Raw genomic sequence first — 14,747 nt, 5'->3', positions numbered from 1 at the left:
TTGGGACATCACAAAAAGGAATAAGGGACTATAAGGGTGGGACGAAGACAATATTAATTAAATAGATTTAGTAGAAATAGCATATTAATTTAACATGATTTAAGTTATATCTTATAAATATAAATTGGGTGGGAAATCGTTCTGTCCATATTTATGAATGTATTTAATTGTTCTTTTTGTATAGTATTCAATGAAATGGAAAAGAAATGAAGGTGATAATTAGGAGGAAAGGCGTCATAATAAATGAGCTAATTAACATGTTCTAATCCATAACTAATTGCATCGTAATCCAATTCACAAACTGATTAATTGTTAATTATGCAATAAATGGTGCAAATTAATTGTTTACTGTAATTCTTTTTTGTTTTTGTGGAAAATAATAAATGAAAGTGCCTATAAATAGGTACGTAGGTACAATTGCACTAGCATATAGATATATCACAAAACCAAATTGCTTGGAGTGTTTAGGTACCCATTTGTCATGGCTCTTAAGCTTCTCAACCTCGTCGTTCTCATACTAATAGTTTCAATTGGCGCAAACTCCTCACCTTTTGATTTCATAAAAAACCTAGAAGGTTGTCGCAAGGGAAACAATACAAAAGAGATCTACAAGCTCAAAACCTACCTCAAAAGATTTGGTTACCTCGGACACGAACATCTCTCCGAAAATGAAGCCGACGACAACGACTTCAATGACATCCTAGAGTTGGCCGTCAAGACCTATCAGAGAAACTACAACATCAAGCCCACCGGAATAATAGATGTCGACACGGTAGCAAGAATGGCAGCCCCGCGATGTGGGGTCCCTGATATCATCAACGGCGTCAACCACATGCAATCCGGCAGCTACTACGCCTTCGTTCTCAACGACAAGTGGATGCCATCTAATAGGCATCTCACCTACAAGTTCTTGGGCAACTTCCCCGACGTCGCCAAGCTTCCGGCTGCCCTCGCCTTTCAAAGGTGGGCGTCTGTCACAAAGTTCACCTTCTCGGAAGTTAATGTCACTCAGAAAAGTGACCTAACCCTAGAGTTTTTCCGAGGTGACCATGGCGACGGTTACCCCTTTGATGGCCGCGGCGGGGTCCTAGCCCATTCATTTTATCCTACGGATGGAAGGTTCCATTTTGATCTTGATGAACTGTGGTTCTATCTTCTTAAAGACAAGAATTCTTTTGACCTTCTAACTATCTCTCTTCATGAAATCGGGCACCTTCTAGGGCTGCAGCATAGCACCGTAGAGACAGCAGTCATGTTTCCAACATTTCAAGGTGGAGAGACTAAAGATTTGGGTCAAGATGATATTCTAGGAATTAGGGCTTTATATAAACTCTAGCTACTATCTATTTAAATGGCATGGGTATAGATAGTGAGTTTAATTTGTACGATTGCATGTTAGAAATATTTATAGACGAGATGTGGTACGTGAAATCTTATGCTCCATCAGTTGCTCGCATGCACTTTGTGAAATCATCCATTTCGTTGTGGTTAAGCTAAAAGAAGAAACCCACATTTCCATTTTGTACGTTATGCTTTATCATTTTGAAATAGTATTGTATCTCATAAGTCAATTGTTCATAATTAAACAATAATCACGTGTATACTCCCTTTATCTATCTCTAACTAATAATGGCTCAAACATCACTTTATAGTTCCCCACTAATAATAGCTCAAAACTCATTTTATGCCTTAAAATAAAGGATTAAGGGTAGGTTTTACCCATTCTTAAAGATAAAACAAAAAACTTCACACACAAATTGATCAAACATATAAATCATACCCATTTTTTTGAAAAATTTAACATTTATACCATTAAAAAAAAAAGAATTCCCAAGCAAACCCCCTTCCTTCCAATCGCGGCTCATTCCCTCTTCTGTTCTATCTCTCGCTCTCTTTGCACCGCTTTCCACCTCCACCCAGTTGCACTGTGCCTCCGCCGCGCTTCACTGCCTCCTCCGCCCAACCGCACAGTCGCACCACCCTCTTCTCTCTCTCTCTCTCTGTCTCCACCGCCTTCCCCTTCAGCCTCTCAATTGCGCGCGCCGGCCTCGTCGCGCCTCACCTCCTAGATCTGCCTCTGCCGCGTCGCTCCTCTTTCTCTTTTTTTATTTCTAGATCCGTCGTGGCTCACCTCGCCTCTCCACGTGCACCTCCTCCTACGCCGCGCCGTGCCTCGCCTCCCTTATCTGCCTCCGCCGCATCGCACATTTCTTTCTTTCTCTCTAGATCCGCCGCGGCGCCCCTTCGCCTAGCCGTGCCTCACCTTGCCGGGGCACGCCTCTGCGCCGCCTCGCCTCATCGTGCCTTCATTTCTCCATCTCACCGCGCCGCCCATAATCTCAACCATCTTTATCTCTTTTTCTCTCTCTTTCTCTCTCTCTCTCTTTCTCTCTGCTGCGGCGCCCCTCTGCCTAGTTGCGTCGCGCCGCGCCGCTCCTCCGCCTCGTCAGTTCAATGCTCGATGGTACAATGCTCGACGCTTACTATCTCAACACTCAACACCCTTCACCTCGTCACTCGACGCTCAGTTGGTCGACACTCAATGTCGAGGTGTCGAGAAATAGTTCAAATTAAACTATTGCTCATTCCTAGATGCTTGACACTGGACACTTGCGTGCTCGACGCTTTAGTGTCGAGCAATAAGCAAACGATACATAAGGGTAAAAATATCCTAAATGGGTATAATTTGTTGTTTTGTAAATGATGGGTATTTTTTATGTTTTGTCTTTCAAAAAGGGTAAATCTCATTTTGTCGCTAAAATAAATGGCACCCCTTTACTTTATAGCTTGGGGGTAATGGCCCCTAAATCCCTTAACTATTTTTGTTTTTGCATTTTTCATTTTTTTCAAAAAGTTTACCAAAATATATATAACTTGTGATGGCCCGACTTATCTAGGGCCATCCACACTGGACTCGCGGTGCTTATCTAGGTTAATTAGTGGAAATAGTTAACCTATCTATTTTGGTTGAAAAACTTGGTTAAGAAGAATTAATTAACCTATTCTTAGATTGTTCTGCTCAAAGGAAACCTGACTTGACACGGAGAGTGCAGACTCCGATGAAATCTAGGGAGTTCGTTGTCATGTTTTTGAGTGACCGAAAGCAACTCAATTGTTCAATTGTTTAAGGAAAACAGTACACAGGTTCACAAATGCCACTCAGGGCATAACTAACAAAATAAAAAGGTTGTAAGCAAAGTTTCAAGGAATGGACTGCTATCAAGAGAACCCTTGACCTTCTTAATCGCTTCAAACCATCACCACCTCTTAGCCTCAACTGCAACCGACTCCATCAACCTAAAAAGATTTTAAAGATTTGGGCCGAGTACTAGTGCACATAGTGAAGTTAATGCCCACTTTTTTTTAAAAAAAAACTTGTTTTAAAGAAATTTTTTGTTCAGTGAAATACATGTCTACAAGAATATACTACAACCCTTTATAAAACAATTACTATAAATTGTAATATTAACTTTGAGCCGAAGCTCTTTTACTACGCGCGTTTTTCCTTGTTTGGTGTTACGGTGCTAGATATAAGGAGACCCGGCTCATTAATCCCCACAACTAGGCCCATATTAATTCTCATGTACACTTCTCTGAACCCGACCCTATTGTGGGATAGAGCCGATCGTAACTCGGGACTCGACCCTTTTGTGGGACTCTCGATTCGGGACCCTACCCTTGTGAATACTCCTAATTCATCACTTGTAACAAACAAATTTGCTTGTATTTAAAGAGAGGGCTACTAACCCAAACATACTTTTGCAAATATAGCTCACCTGATCTTCAATGTGGAAGAGAGAGGTTATCTTAAACTACGGAACCGCTCTGGATCAATTCCTACAAGACAAGTTATTAACACTTAGCTCATGTCATAAATAACGGAAATCGTTGTCTTTCTAGGGTCTCTAGGTCAACCTATTATCGAACGTACAACACATAATCAAGGCTAGAGACATGCATTTTTCATGTACATTAACTTATCTTGATGCCTTATCTAGGTTAACTCACTCATGTTCATGAAAGCTTATAATAAAACATGTCCCAAACACATCATGCATATACACTTAACTTTCATGAAAAATCCTTTAAAAATCAAGTTCCATACTTAGAAAATATTTCAAGAAATTTGAGCTCTTAAGGGGTTGCAACAGACACTAAATCTGCCTTGAGGCTCCAATGAGCAATCAAATCCATCAGAGTTCAAACGAGCAAGATATGCCCTTTCAAAGGTAGGCATTTATCAAGCAAAATCTTGAAATTTTAGATTTTCAAATTAAAGCTAAGTCATAGGACTATCTTTAGAAATTCATATCTCCCATTGCAAAATTCCACTGGGGACCTCAAGGATCAATTCGAAAACTAGGGAGAGTGTAGAACACTCTCCAGTTGGATTCAATCTAAAACCGTTCATGCATGGTTTTGAAGATATAATGATTAAATTTTAATGCACAATTTGGGTTCACGTTCGGCAGGTTCATAGCATAAATCGGAAAAACAACTTTAGGTTTCACCAAAATGATGAAGATAAAAATATGCATCCCAAGAATTTCGGAAGAGAACAACCAAGGAAGACGGAGATTCCTGGCCCAAATAAGTCTTGTCAAACCTTGTTCCACGCTACTCCCAACATAACAAGTCTAAACTCTCAGAGGTGCGAGAGTGACCTTATCCTGAAGAGTCCTATATGTCCGTTCAACCCTAATTCGAAGTCAAGAACAACATGAAAATATGAAGATAAGGGCAAAGAGACATAGTCCGATTAAAACTCGAATATGAGTCATTTTCCTACTAGAATTCATAGTCATTCACCTATAAATACGTGTAAAATCCTAGTGTAAAATCACCTACGATCATTGTCAACTTACTTTCAAAGCCTTACGGTAAAGCAATACAAAGTTCAACGTTTCAACGCATTTTTCGTGTTCTTTTTACTTTCTATTACAAATGTGTTATTTTTCGGCGCAACAACTGGCGTCGTCTGTGGGAAATCGTTATCCAAGCTAGACGTTAGACGATTTTCTACTGTTGCTACTACTTTTGCCGACGATCAACACCAATCAAAGCCATGGAGAAGGAGAACAACAACCTCGACATCAACCGCAACCTCAACACAGATTTCAACAAAGAAGACTCTAACCACAATCGAATAGTGGATTTAGCAACTGGAGCAGTCAACAACGAGACCATCGAACGAGTTCCTGTTAACACCACCGTTAACAACGATGTCATTGTCACACCGATTGGAGACAATTCTATCCCAAATTCCATTGACGCCATGTCGCAAACCCTCGATTTGCTACTTATGAAGCAACTCATGAACATGGGGTGGGACATCAAATCACTACAGGAAAACAGACCTATTGCGACATACGCACATGCGACACTACATGTACGTGACGTAAAATTACCACACTTATGCTTTTAGTGTCGTATATTTATGTCAATTGTGCGTCATCTAAACATTTTGTCATATTTTAGTGACACAAATGCAACCCTTATTTTTATGTCTCAAAATTATGACATTTTATTTGCGACGCTTCAATAAAATGTCATAATTATACCACATATTTACAATTGTATTGCATTAACATCGTATATTTACGTCAATTGTGCGTCATCTAAATATTTTGTCCTATTTTAGTGACACAAATGCAACCTTTGTTTTTATGTCTCAAAATTGCGACATTTTATTTGCGACGCCTCAATAAAATGTCATAATTATACCATATATTTACAATTGTGTTGCATTAATGTCGTATATTTACGTCAATTGTGTGTCATCTAAAGATTGTGTTGCAATTGAGTGACACATATGCGACATTCATTTTTATGTCTCAAAATTACGACAATTTATTTGCGATACCTTCATAAAATGTCATAATTATACCACATATTTAGAATAGCGTTGCATTAGTGTCATATATTTATGTCAATTTGTGTCATCAAAATATTATATCATATTTTAAGGAAAGAAATGTGACACTCATTTTTATGTATCAAAATATTGATAATTTATTTCACAAATCAAATATATGTAGCAAATTTAGACAAGTATCGTGATAAAAAAATGTTTGATGGCCGAAATATATCGATGAATAAGTAAATATATATACTAAAATTAACTACAAATATATTATTATTATTATTATAAAAGGTATATTCTTGCAAATTTTGGTATATCTATATTATCCTTAATTATTTTGATTATAATTTAGTAATTTAAATACACACATTTAGGAGTTATCTATTTTAGTATATTGACAATAATTCTCATTGTATGTTAAATTTTAAAAATTTGGCAAAAAAATGTTAAATTTTAAAAACTCAGAATTAATCTATTTTGTGTGATATAAATTATTTTTATTCTTAACTTTACGTACGTGTAAATAACCAACATGAGCAAATGTTGTAAGAGAAATTTATGGGGGGCGCAACGCTGAGCTGGGTGGTCCGGAGGAGGAAAAAGATGGAGGCGCCTGTTATTTGGGGCAAATTGACGAAGGCAATGTTTTGTTTAAAACATTTATGTGTTATTTTATTTTTAAAAATTTATGTATATATAAACTTAGAGCAAATGAGAAACAAATTGATTTGATGATGCGGTTGGTACAACTTTGACCTATATAATTGAGGTTTAACCATTCGATCCTTCAGCCAAAGACCATTTTTCTCATTTTTTCAAATATTCAGTTTTTTTTTTTTTTTTTTAAATATACACTTTATTTTGTGGTTTTCTTAATCACGTGTAAATATACACTTTCTTTTAATTTTCCACTTCATTTTTTATTTTATTTATTTTTTAAATAAACACTTTCTTCGTTTATATATTTTTTAAAGTATACGCTTTCTTTTTTATTGTTTTTAATTCTTCTTAGACATACATTTTCTTTTAATTTTTCTCCGACGATCAAAAAGATGTCACGAACACCACCACCATCTAAGATTTGATAGAGAAGGACAAAGTGACGTCGTATGGTGTGCAACTGATAATAGTAGACCCATAACACGTGTTTTGTGTTTTAGAACCATAACACGTGTTTTGTGTTTTTCAAAGTTTTCTTTTTCTTTTTTAAGAAATCTTAATTTATCGGGCATTATATATTTCAGTTTTGTACTGCCTCTGTTCCAGGCCAATAGGCTCACTTCTTTTCGGCACAGAGATTAAAAAATTCACTTTTTGATAGTTAAATGTGGTGTGGTCCACCAAAAAGTAACCTTTTAAGAGTGCTCCCTTATGAAAAGACTAAATAGTACTCCTTTATTGTTACTTAATAAAGTCCTAAACATTTCCATATTAATACTGAGCTATTGGAGTGGGACAATCTAAAATGGTAAATGAGCCTATTGGAGTGAGACGAAGGGAGTGCTAGAGTTTTATTTTTATTTGTAAAAGTTTACAATTGAGGTCTAATTTGCAAAATAAGTACAAATCCGTGATTTATTTTACATTAATCATTCTAATCCACCATTGAATTTGTTTAAAATTATTTTTATCAAATAAAATAATTTTATTTTCAAATGCATGCTTGTATATCAGAACAATTATCTTGACGGGTATTAACATAAATTTATATATCGTGGTCTTATTGATATTTCAAAAGTATTCAGGTTTATCTCACTAAAATTTTTAAATCTATATATTTTTATTATTTTTGTTATTATTTTAAATCTAAAAATATTAAAATTCAAATTATAATATTATTATATTAAATTAATAATTATAAAGTGTTTCATATATATTGTACACAAAGACTTGCATGACACCGGTCTCATATATAAGACTGGTCGGTCATGCGAAGCATAATTAAAATTAATTTCATGGAGAATAAATACATGAGGAAGACAAAGGCCTAGCCTATTGGATAAGTCTCCACTTCTCATGCATTTGACACTTTGTTCGAATCACTCAACATGCAAAATTTCTTTTCTTTTTTTCTTATGTATTATTTCTTTGTTTTTTTATATTTCTTTATATATAAATTCATAATAAATAAATAATAAAAAAAATCTGTGCTTCAATGGATAATGTCCTTTTTATATCTTTTTTTGCTTTGTATTTGTAATTTTATTTTTTTAATAATTCATTTTTTGTCCATATATTTTAATTTTTTTCAAGTTTTTTTTTCTGTATTTTATTAAATTTTTTTTTTGCACAATTTCTTTATTTTTTTATATTTCTTTACAAATAAAATTTATTATAAATAAATAATAAAGCCTTTGTGCTTCAATGGATGAGGTGTTTTTTATATTTTTTTTCTACTTTTTCTTCAGTATATATTTTTTTAATAATTCATTTATTTCTCCATATATTTTTATCTTATTATAAATAAATATATAATAATTTTAACTAATATGTTTGAGTTGAATATTAAAAAAATAAAAAAATTAAGAAAATGTCAAGATAGTAAGAATTGATATTATAAAAGTCAAAAAGGATATAAGTTAAAAACTGAAAATGAAAATAAAAATAAAACTAGAAAATAATTGAAAAATAGACTTATTAAAAAAATGAGAGAGGAGAGAGAATGTTTTAGAATTTTAATCTTTAAATAAATATAAAAGTTATATTTTAAATCAAATATTTACATAAACTATATCAAATTAAAGCTCTTATCGTGATCTTTAATTTGATATTCATATTAAATATTTTGTAATTAGTCGAATTTCAAAATTTTAAAAAGAAATAAAAAAAATAAGAAGATAAAGATAAAGAAAATAAAAAGAAAAAAATATAATTTACAAATAAACTTTCAATTATATTATAACTAAAAAATTGTCACTTAATTTTGAAATTGATATTTAATTGAAAGTTGCCTTTTTAATATAGTGCAAATTTTGAAAATATCTTAAATCCTAAGACTCACTAAATCAAAATTTTCCAAAGTTGAGAGTATTTGAAGTGTAATTGTTAGTTAAAGACATATAATAAAATCATTTATGACTTTTTATGTAAAATACAAATCCTAACAACTATTTCAGTACCAACACGCTGGGTTGGATTTCTCTTCACTTTTCTCAATCTTGCAAATACGCTAAGACTTCATTCATCTCGGTTGAAAAGGGGTTTGATCTTCCAACTAAATTACAGATAATATGCTCTCTGTAATAAGTGCTTAGGCTAAAGCTTTACAATGTATTGCCTAAGAATTCTAAGAGAATGTAGGTAATCAGGAATCTGATTTTGAGCTTTGAATATTCTCTTCTTCGATTCAAACTTTGGATGATTGTGAGTAGGCTGAGTTTCAAATTCGGCAGAGGTTCAGCTTGTATGTTTGAATCGGTGAAGAAAGAATTTGAACGTTGAGCCTATTTCTAGGCAATGTCCTGAGTAGATCCGTTGGAGGAGATGTTCTTCAGAAATTGCCGTTGTGAGACATACTTGAATTTGGGCTCAAGTCTTCAATCTTCTGTTCTCCAAAAAGCTAAAAAGAAGCAACGTCTTTTTTTGCTTGAAGATGGTGTTTGTAGGCCGATGTGACACAGAAAGGGAAGCTTTGTGTCAGTAAGGACGATCTCCTATCTTCGGCATTTAATGCTTCTGTCCTGTGCATTAAATTCACTTTGTACGGTGGTTGACTTCTTTGGCTTCTTGACGAACGGACTAATGCATTCCAAGGTATCAGTCAGAATATTGTCACATAGACTTCAATGCCATTTCATCAGTCGGCTCTACTGATCATGTATCTTCAATCGATTGATCTTCAGTCTTCAGTCTAGTATTTTCAGATACTGGTCTTCAGTCTATGTCGCTTTAGTCTAAATAATGTGGACTAAAACACTCCAGAAAGAGTGTTAGATAAGAGAGACATTCTATTAGTTTTAGTATCATCAAAGCGAAGAGGTTGGATATATATTTTTGTGTCCCAACAATTTCCCCCTTTCTGATGTTGCCAAAACCTTACAATTGAGTTCCTACAGTAAGAAGAAAGACAACAGGGAAAACGGATTGCAAGACTATATACAAAGGACACCAGTTCCCCCTAAACAAGATAACCTTTTAACCTGCAATCAGAAAAAGACTGAGAGAAAAGCATAAGAGTAAAGCATAAAGAGTAAAGATCTTAACAGTGCCTGGACAACTAGTGATTATCTTCAGGATGTAGAGAAGAGGTCATTTCATAAAACAAGGAAACTAATGATTTATCAGTTTAAGAAAACATTCACAACAAGGAGAAAGAACATAACATAAGACAAGATAAATCTACGATTTTTGTCCGTAGATCCGATTGATTTTCTCTCAAATCCTTTGCCCACTGTGGCTGAGATTCCTCAGTGAATTTCCAGGTGTTCATTATGATCTTTATTTCTTATTCCACTACTTCTTTGTCGAAGATCCCATTCCTGGTGGGAGCGGTGATGTAATGCGGAGGAGGAGGATAAACTGCATTTACAGAGTCTGCTGCAACTGAGAGACGATGCACCCTATCATTTTCTCCCCAATTTTTGAGAAAATATATCCATGAATCCTTTATGGTCTGTTATGGAGCTCTTATCTTCAGATTTACGCAAATGCGATACCATTTGGTGAAGCTTTCATTTAGTCCGATCCACTAGTCACTCAAGTCACTTTACACCCAGTAATCTTGGTGTTTCACATTCTTTGCGGTGAAAAAGGACTTTAGAATCCCTGCCTCCAAGTAAGGTTTCATGCGTTGGAATGGCTTCAGTTGTATTCACCCGCTGGAATGTAGGGCTCGACCGTTGGAGATTTTGCTCGCCCGTGGTAGTATCAGGCTCGGCTGCTGTCAATTGCTGGAGTATGCATGGTGATGGCGGTGGTTTTAGATGGAGAAAGGAATGCGGCGGCTGGGTGTAGGTTTGGGAGAGTAATGAAGTGGGTAGATGGAAGAGTAATGAGAGATAATGAGGATGGTGGGAATTAAAGGTGCACTGATTAAAATAAATTCATCTGCAAAGCACAGCAACTCTGTAATTTCCACCATCTGCAAATTTCAGAATAATTCTCATTAGCTTACTATAACAAACAGGACCAAAACACCAAAAAGGAATAGAACGAAATGAAATAACATAAAAATAAATGTGGGTTGCCTCCCACAAAGCGCTCTGATTAAAGTCTAGAGCTCGACATCATCAGATTCTTTAGCAATCAGGATTATGGAGAGCTTGAGACTCCACCACCATTGGAGGGCTATGGTGCTCAAAGTACGTTTTTACTCTATGTCCGTTCACTGTGAAACTTTCATCAGTATTTTCGTTATATAGCTCTACCGCACCATGATCGAAAACTTCCTTAAGCAGGAATGGACCACTCCATCTGGATTTAAGCTTGCCAGGGAAAAGCTTCAGTCTTGAATTAAACAATAAAACCTTCATTCTCGGGCGAAGCTCCTTGTGAGAAATACGGCTATCATGAAGCCGCTTCACCTTGTCCTTGTATATCCGGGCGTTCTCATACGCCTCATTGCGCAGTTCATCCAATTCTTCCATCTGCAATCTACGGTGTTTCACTGCGGTGTCCAAATCACAATTTGCTGCTTTGATAGCCTAGTATGCTTTGTGCTCGATCTCTACAGGCAGGTGACACACCTTTCTATACACGAGACGGTATGGACTCATCCCGAGTACTTCTTTGAAAGCAGTTCTGTAAGCCCACAGCGCATCATTAAGCTTTGTCGACCAATCTTTGCGCGATGGTTGAACTGTCTTTTCCATAATGCCTTTAATTTGCCTGTAGCTTGTCTCAGCCTACCCAGATGTCTGCGGGTGATAAGGTGTGGCTACCTTATGTGTAATTCCGTTCTTTTTCATGAGCTTTGCAAACAACTTGTTGCAGAAATGCTTCCCTCCATCACTAATAATAGCTCTGGGAAATCCAAATCTACAGAGAATATTTTCCTGAACAAACTTAAGCACCACATTAGCATCACATGTCCATGTGGGGATAGCCTCAACCCAGTTGGACACATAATCTACAACAAGCAAGATATATTCAAATCCATAAGAGACAGGAAAAGGACCCATGTAATCTATGCCCCACACATCAAAAATTTCCACAACCAAAATATTATGGAGAGACATTTCATTTTTACATCCAAGATTTCCTACTCTCTGACACCTATCACAAGCCAAATAAAAAGTGTGTGCATCTTTGAACAGAGAGGGCCAGAATAAATCAGATTGCAAAACTTTATGCGCTGTCTTCTGTCCCCCAAAATGTCCACCACAATGAGTTTCAAGACACAAACTCAAAACTTTCTGTTGCTCTTCGTCCGGGACACATCTTCTAATTACTTCATCTTTGCCCAGCTTGAATAGATATGGATCTTCCCAGTAATAGTGCCTGCACACAGCAAGAAATCTTTTCATTTCCTAGGATGTCAGATTCGGTCTTGATTCTCCACAGGCCAGAAAATTCACAATATCAGCAAACCAAGGCACAAAAGTGAGTTCATAGGCATGCTCAAAAGGAAAAGATTCAGGAATAATTCTGTGACCAGACTCCACCAAATTATTTTCCAGTCTGGATAAATGATCTGCCACAGAATTCTCACTCCATTTTCTATCCTTAATTTCCACATCAAATTTTTGCAGTAATAAAATACAACTTATTAGACGTGGTTTATCCTGTGTTTTGGTCAGCAGATATCTCAAAGCAGCATGATCACTGTGAACAATTACTTTAGACCCAATAATGTAAGCACGAAATTTATCTAAAGCAAATACCACAACAAGCAGCTCTTTTTCAGTAGTGGTGTAATTTATTTGTGCACTGTTCAGAGTTAAACTAGCATAATAAATTACACGCAACATTTTTTCCACACGCTGACCAAGCATAGCTCCTACAGCAGAATTCGAAGCATCGCACATAATCTCAAAAGCACAGCTCCAATCAGGAGCAATTACCATAGAAGTAGTACTCAATTTCAATTTCAACAATTCAAAAACGTGCATGCAAGAATCATCAAAGTGAAAAGGCACATCTTGGGCAAGCAATTTACACAAAGGTTGACTGATTTTTGAAAAATCTTTAATGAAACGCCGGTAAATACCAGCGTGACCCAAAAAACTTCTAATTCCCTTAACATCAACAGGAGGGGGTAATTTTTCAATTACTTCAACCTTAGCTCTATCAACCTGTATACCATGCTTGGACACCACATGACCAAGAACTATGCCACTAGTCACCATAAAATGACTCTTTTTCCAACTCAACGTCAGGACACTTTCAATGCATCTTTGTAGGACCAACTCAATCTTAGCAAGACAGTCACTAAAGGATTGACCAAACACAGAAAAATCGTCCATAAAAATTTCCACAAAATTACCTATCATCTCTGAAAAGATCGACATCATGCACCTTTGAAATGTCCCGAGTGCATTGCACAGTCCAAACGGCATCTTCTTCCCTGCAAACATCCCAAACGGAGTGGTGAAAGCTGTTTTATCTTGATCTTCCGGTGCAATCGCGATTTGATAGTAACCTGACAAACCATCAAGAAAATAATAAAAATCATGCCCAGCTAAACGATCCAACATCTGATCAATAAAAGGAAGAGGAAAATTATCCTTTTTCGTGGCTGCATTCAACTTCCTATAGTCGATGCACATCCATCATCCCGTGACAGGACGAATCGGCACCAACTCCCTTTTGTCATTGAGGATAACCGTGATCCCTCATTTCTTTGGCACTACATGCACCGGGCTCACCCATTCGCTATTAGCTATAGGATAGATAATCCCTTCTGCTAACAGCTTGAGGATCACATTGTGCACCACTTCTATAAGGATAGGATTTAATCGCCGTTGGCCATCTCGCTTGGGCTTAGCTCCTTCCTCAAGGTAGATCATGTGCATACATGTGGCAGGACTAATGCATCGAATGTCAGCTAAGCTCCAACCAAAAGCTACTTTGTTCCTCTTCAACACCTCTAGCAACGCCTTTTCTTGTTCCCGAGAAAGCGCAGCTGATATGATCACAGGCTTCTCCTTGCCTTCTTCTAGGAACACGTACATGAGATTCGCAGGAAGTTCCTTCAGCTCCAGCTTGGGTTTGCATCGAAAGTCAACAGGGACAATCAGTTCACCCACTCTCACCAATATATCCTCAATTATCCCACGGGGATATCTAACAGACCTATCAGCAAGCTGTAAACACATGCGAATGGGTTTTAAATTACCTAACTCTAATTTCTTAAAAATAGAGTAAGGCGTCAAATTAATCCCCGCACCCAAATCTAACATGCCTGTAGCTTCCTTACCATTCCCCAAAGCAATATTTATCACAAAGCTACATGGGTCACACTGTTTGGGAGGCAAAGGTTGCTACATGATGGAGTTTGCAACCTCCGAAACCAGAATCTTTAATTGTCCACAAACTTCATTTTCTTGGAAGCTAACTCCTTGAGAAACTAAACATAAGCATGGACATTCCTAATCACATCCAGGAGAGGTAGATTCACGTTCACCTTAGCCAGCATGTTATAGAAATCCGTAAACTGCTGGTCCTGTTTCTTATTCCTCAGTCTGCTTGGGAATGGAATTGGCGGTCGATATGGCGTGCTGGACTTGTGCAGTTTCACCTCTTGCTCTTTCTCCATCTCCCCTTCTTTGGTTGGCAGCTCATGTTCTATTTGCTCTTCCCTGCAGTCTCCCTTCAATTGCTCATCAACAGGCTTTTCAACTTTACTATCCACTGTCTTGCCACTGCGTAGAACAGTGACAGCTTGAGCCTGATGAGCCTGCAATGGTTGACCATGAAGTTTTTCGGGCTGCTGTTGCTGCTGCAG

General features: G+C 36.7%; 1 protein-coding gene across 1 annotated transcript; it reads left to right on the top strand.

Moving 5' to 3' along the window:
* The first annotated feature begins 481 nt into the window (after positions 1-481).
* LOC131023135 (metalloendoproteinase 5-MMP-like) lies at positions 482-1,336 on the top strand. The gene has a single exon (XM_057952681.1). The coding sequence runs from the start codon at positions 482-484 to the stop codon at positions 1,334-1,336; it is 855 nt and encodes a 284-aa protein (XP_057808664.1).
* The last annotated feature ends 13,411 nt before the right edge of the window (positions 1,337-14,747 follow it).

This window comes from Salvia miltiorrhiza, chromosome 4 (assembly GCF_028751815.1).
Source record: "Salvia miltiorrhiza cultivar Shanhuang (shh) chromosome 4, IMPLAD_Smil_shh, whole genome shotgun sequence".
NCBI lineage: Eukaryota > Viridiplantae > Streptophyta > Magnoliopsida > Lamiales > Lamiaceae > Salvia > Salvia miltiorrhiza.
The sequence above is the reverse complement of the archived record's forward strand: the minus strand, read 5'-3'. Positions and strand labels throughout refer to the sequence as shown.